The 6,000-nt window shown below is 37.3% G+C and overlaps 1 protein-coding gene across 1 annotated transcript in view; it reads right to left on the bottom strand.

Annotated features, from left to right (window-relative positions):
• Positions 1-309: 309 nt before the first annotated feature.
• LOC120420057 (eukaryotic translation initiation factor 5B) overlaps positions 310-6,000 on the bottom strand; it is a 185,885-nt gene continuing 180,194 nt past the window's right edge. The window contains exon 9 of the mRNA XM_039582968.2: positions 310-892. Within this exon, the coding sequence (XP_039438902.1) occupies positions 785-892 (108 nt within the window). The 3' untranslated portion in view covers positions 310-784. The remainder of the gene's footprint in view (positions 893-6,000) is intronic.

The raw sequence follows: 6,000 nt of genomic DNA, 5'->3' as shown, positions 1-6,000 counted from the left end.
AACATAGGATAATTAGGACAAACCGCACTGCACTGTTCTTCCCAGATGACCCTCACTCACGAACAGGCTAAGGCTGTTCTGCTGCGACCAACTCACTCTGTCCGTGGCAGTTGTGTGTGGCGCACCGGTAGTTGTTTCGAATCGCGTAAACGAAGTACATCCTTATTATGCTTAGTTGATGGCAATAACGGTGACGTGGACAGCACATCCACAGGCAGATAGCGAGTAAAGGTATGGGCATGCCGTCAGCCTCACTTGTATCATAATTTTAAGGGGAAGTTTCTTTCGACAAAACGTACCTCTCGCCACTTTTGTTTAAATTGTTTCTTTTATTACAAGATTTTACTCATCATTCTTCACCTTTAGAAACTTTACAATCACGTTCACCCAACCGTTCCGCTTGGGGAAGGGGCAATCACAATGTCCTCTCCTGCAATCATTCTACCATCTACCAACGAAACAAACTCCGCAAAGTTTCTCCCCGAATCAAACTGATGTCAAACAATTGATTAAATACCTAGACAATGTTGTGATTTTAAGTAAAAATTACAATTGGTTGGCTAATCGAAACGAAACGAAACAAAAAAGAAGAAAGAAAGCAAAACAAACAATTGGAAAAGATATCTAATCTAAAAACTAAGAAACCGTCTGCTGCTGCTTTCGCTCAATTGGATCGGACTCGATGCAAAACAATGTTGTTGTTTAAAAATAAAACGAATTTACCGTGTGAAAAAGTCGAAAAAAACAAATCATCCATCGCGGGGCGGCGGCGGCGGCCAGCACACTACAGAATCTGGAACGTTTTCTTCAGCTCCACCATCAGCGCCCAGTCCGACTTTAGCAGATCGTCACGGAAGTAGTCTTTGCAGGCGTCAATACTTTGACGGGATATCTGGAAGAAGACAAAACATGAAGGAAATGGTATTAGTATTAATAGCCAACTTATTATAACTCATTTGCATGGATTTTTTTTCAGGGTAAAATTGGTAGAAATTGTTTTTTTTTCTCGATTTTTTTCACAACGCGATAGTGCGATCAATGATGTAAAAAAATCAAGTGAAGTCGAACTTTCAAAAAACTCAAATCAAATTTTCACAATGAAGCGAACGTTTCATTCATGTCTTTGCTCATGAATGGGCTGACCTAAATTTTCATTGATTTTCATTTGCTCTTGGAGTACGGAAGCAGGTCCTCCTGGCGGTGGTTGGATGGCGGCAGCAAAAATTGTGAGCATCTGCGCAGTTCATTGAGCCTTCGGTTCCTGTTTTCTGTCCTGGTGCCAACTTTCCCACCAGCAGGAGGGTGCCTGCTCCAGGTTTTTGTCGATCGGTGGAAAATTCCATTCCCGTTCCTGGTGGCCCCCCAAAAATAGGTCGGGAACCGCGTGAGAGTGACGTCATTTGTGCAGCGGCGGCACCTGGGTTTGGGGTTTTGAATAATGCCAATTTAGAGCCTCTCCCAACAGCAGTTGGCTGTTGCAAATGGTTTCTGGGGAAATTGTTGGTGAACCAAAATTGGATTCTATTTTAGGACTTCGGCGGAATTGTTTGTCCTCTTCTAGGATGGGGAGATGTGGATAAATGATCATAAAACAACTTTTTTTTTCTGTGGTGATAGATAAAGTGTAGGCTTGATTGAGCCGAGTGTGGTGCAACATTTTAATGAATGGTGGTTTGGCCATGTTTGTTATCATAACAAAACAACAAGGTGAGAAATTTCTAGAGTTAAAATTTAAAAAAAAAAAAAAATGTTAAGATGCTGTAGCAATCTTCATAGTGGAGGTTCTCTTTGCCATTTCAGCAAAATCATTCTCTGAAACAAGACCTATGAGGTCATGTGGTTTTTGAAAAATTAAAAAAAAAATGTTAAGATACTCAAAATAGCAGGCAAATCATAGCACAGATTTTACGAATTAAATCCCATTTAAACTTCAAAGTAGGAGCGTCAGCTCCTGTCACAACTAACCAAGATCTTATGTGGGATTCGTGATCTGTACACCAAGGAAATCAGGCCCTGAGAATCATTCGGTTCAAAAAAGTTAGAGTGGTGTTTGCAAAAGTCATCTATAAGTTTAAGTTAAAATTATGCATTATAAACAAGATATGACTCAAAGATTTCTAATGAGGTAAATTATAACTGATCTGGCAACACTATCTAATGTTATGGGTAGTTATGTAAAATTGACTTTACTTTTCAAAAACGGATCTCGTTTAAAAGAAAAAGTTGTGTAAAAATTGGAACGATTTATCCCAATATGGAAATTTGGTAACATTGTAAAAGGTTGGCTCCATTTAAGAGAGATTTACCTAACTGTGCAAACCAAGTGCAGCGACGATTTAAGATGAAAACTATTAAAACTGGCAATCATGTGCCTTTAGACAGGTTCAAAAAAATGGAGGAAATTACATCTAAACCTCACAAATAATTGATAGACATTAGGGTGGTACAAATCCGGGCTTTCTCGGGGCTACCCCCTGAAATCAAAGATTGACCCATCACTAGGCTAAATTGCAAATTTGAGCTCATTCTTACCTCGGGAACCCCTCCCTCTAATCGCTTGAAGTTGGTATGGGAAAAATCGTCAAAATTTAAGGGGAAAAGCAACTGTTTCAGTTTTTTACCTGTGGAGGGCGCAATGGTCGTTCAATCTTTATCAATACAGTCCAGACTCGATTATCCGAAGGCCTCGGAAAAATTTCACTTCGGATATTCGAAACTTCGGACAATCGAATCACGGCAAAAAAAAATGTTCGCTGCCAAATTTTTTCTTGTCGAGCTTAAGTATGACCCCTAAACCAGGTTAAAGTGATTTAAAACTTTTGAATCCAAGATGGCGACCAATATGGTGGTGTTGAAATATTGAAAAAATGCACATTATTATTCAATAGGCAATCAACTATTCAAATTTGACTAAAATGGGGTTGCAGAACTCGAATCAAGTTTAAAAGAAGAAAAAGAAAAAAAAATGTTCGTGATTCGATTATCCGAAGTCCCATACAAACCTTCAGATAATCGAAACTTCGGATAATCGAGGCTTCGGATAATCGAGTCTGGACTGTACTCAGATGTAGGACCTTCATGAAAGTTTGAACAACTTTCCCGAAGACACCAGAGTTTAAAAATATATTTTTCTAGTTAGCCCCTGCGCAAAAGTGGTCATTTTCAGAAGCTAATAACTTTTCAGCAAAAAATCCTTAAAAATATGGTTTCTTCGGGAAAGTTGTTTCAAATTTAATGAATGTTCTACATCTAAGAATTGATAAAGATAAGACGACTATTGCGCAATTCACAGGTAAGAACTGAAACAGTTGCCTTTCTCCATACATTTTGCCGATTTTCCCATACAAACTTCAAGCGAGGGGTTCCCGTGGTTAGAATGAGCTCAAATTTGGAATTTAGCCTAGTGATAGGTCAATCAGAAAGCTTGCATTTGGACCACCCTAATAGACATTTTGAAAATCATTTTAAAATTTTTAAATAAATAAATGTATACGAAATGAAAATGAATGACGAGAGGGTACAAAGAAATTAAACAAATATCGGTGTTTTTCTCGAAACATAATAAGTTGATTTTCAAATGAGGATAAGTAAAAAAAACTATGTTGTACATTTTTCATGAAAAATAAACTTCAGATTAAAAAAACCTTTCAGAGTGCATAATTGGCAAAGGGAGCGCGTGGTCGTAAAAAATATTCGGAGTGAAAAGTGATTTTTTGTGACTTCCAAAGCCCTTCCTTTGTCATCGTTGATCGGAAGGCACGGTGGATTGTGTTTAAATTTTTCGAATAAGGTTTTAATTTTTGCGGTAAAAAAACCATTTATATATAATGATCGAAAGACGCACTGACAATTTGGATCGTTGAGTTAATAGTGGAGCAAAATAACTGTGTGTGAGTGATTTTGTGTGTTAACTAGAAAGACCTTCCCATAGCATCGTTGCTCGGAAGGCTCGCCGACGGGTCTGTTATGAAAGTCCTCCCCATAGCATCGTAGCTCGGGAGACATCGAAAAGCCAATACCTTATCCTACTAACCCAAAAAAAAAAAAAATAATCACGTGATGCTTGAAGGAGATGCTGTGGATTCAACGGTCTCAAGCGGTATCAACAAGTATATAGCGAATTTAACCAATTAAAAATTCCACGGTGATTACAACCAAATCAATAAGTATATAGCGAAAAATTATGTGCTTGATGAGTCTGCAACTTCAACTATCGGACTAACATTCCTCCCTTTAGTTGAACTGCAGGCTTCTTGGGAGGGCGCCGGTATTGACTAATAAAGTAGGGATCTTCAGAGGTTAAACAGTGAACGGATGGTTGGCTCCCACTGATCATTTTTGATTCATTGTTTAACTTCAGCTGATCTGTCAATAACGGAGTAGCAGCTCATTGGCAGTCAATCAGATTAAAAAAACCTTTCAAAATTATTAACATCATAATGCTTTTGAGTTAAATACAGAATTGTTTTCTAGAAAAATAGCTCAAAACGATATAAATAGTTTCAGAAGTCGAACATTCACTTATAAATAATTTTTCAATTTACGAATTATGAGCAATTTTCTATACAATCAGCCGATTTCTTTTTGTATTTTTATCTTTGGCTCAAACTTTGTGGGGGCCTTCTCTACGATCCAAGAAGCCATTTTGTACAAGTCACCATACAATTTTTAGCAGCTGTCTAACGAAAAAAAAAGTTACTTAATCCACCCTTAGGAGGTTGGCGCCTTCCTCACATTTAAAGGGTGCTATCCAAAATGCAAAAAGTGCGTTAATATCACTTAAGTACTTATAACTTTTGATAGGTTTGTCAGATCTTCAAAGTTTTGGACGCGTTAGAAAGGCCTTATCCAACGATAGGTCGCATGAGAGGTTCAGACAGCATTTTCATCTAAATATCTGAGATCCGGCCTCGAAAAAGTGCGTAAACAACACTTAAGTGCTCATAACTTTTGATAAGGTTGTCAGATCTTCAATGTCTTGGACGCGTTTGAAAGGTCTTTTCAATACCTTTCTGATAATGTATAACATGACGGGTTTTCTAAAAAAACCACCCTTTTTACAATCTTCCGGACTTTTGTTAAAATCGTTTTTTTAGCATAACTTTTGAAGTACTTAACTAAACTGCATAATTTTTAATAGCGACTTATGGGACCCCAAGACGGATCGAATGACGCCAAAACGGACGAATCGAGATAATCGAGTGACAATTTTTTGATCAACATCCCACCACACATACAGACATTTGCTCAGAATTTGATTCTGAGTCGATAGGTATACATGAAGGTGGGTCTAGGAGGTCTAATTGAGAAGTTCATTTTTCGATTGATTTTATAGCCTTTCCTCAGTAATGTGAGGAAGGCAAAAAGACGTAAATATTCGAAAATCTGTATCTCTTAAAAAAATTACCCTATCGATTTGGTGTTTTTGGGCAAAGTTGTAGGTATTGATGAGATCTATCCATTAAAAACAGGCGCAAGGGAAATATGCCGATTTTTAAGATATTTTTTTCCCAAAAATTAAATTTTCTGAAAACCGATTTTCATATTTGTTTTTTCAAATGTTTAACGGACAAAAATTCACAAGATTTGAGCCATACGTAAACGGACAAAAAATTGTCGCCGAGTTATGATTTTGCAATCGAAAAATGGCTTACAGAAAGTTTGATAAAGTGTACCGTTATCGGGCGTAGTTTTGATGCTAATTACTGAAAAACGATGCATAAGCGATTTGCTGCATAAAAAAAAACAAATCAAAAGAGTGTCGGATGTCACGATGGCTGATACGGCATATTGCATACTAACACAAGAATGGGTATTTTTTTTTAGTGTTCACGATTGAAAAGTCCTGCTACACTTACTTATTGAAAAACAAAAAAATATATCAGAAATAACTACAAGTTCAATAGAAATAAAAACAAGTTTGATCAGCTAAGCAACATAAACAGCAATGAAAAACTGTAATCAGAATCACCCCCCACCATCCTCACCTTACTCTCTCCC

The sequence above is a fragment of the Culex pipiens genome, chromosome 3 (assembly GCF_016801865.2).
Source record: "Culex pipiens pallens isolate TS chromosome 3, TS_CPP_V2, whole genome shotgun sequence".
NCBI classification, from domain to species: domain Eukaryota; kingdom Metazoa; phylum Arthropoda; class Insecta; order Diptera; family Culicidae; genus Culex; species Culex pipiens.
Note: the sequence above shows the minus strand (reverse complement) of the source record. Positions and strands in the feature narration are given on the sequence as shown.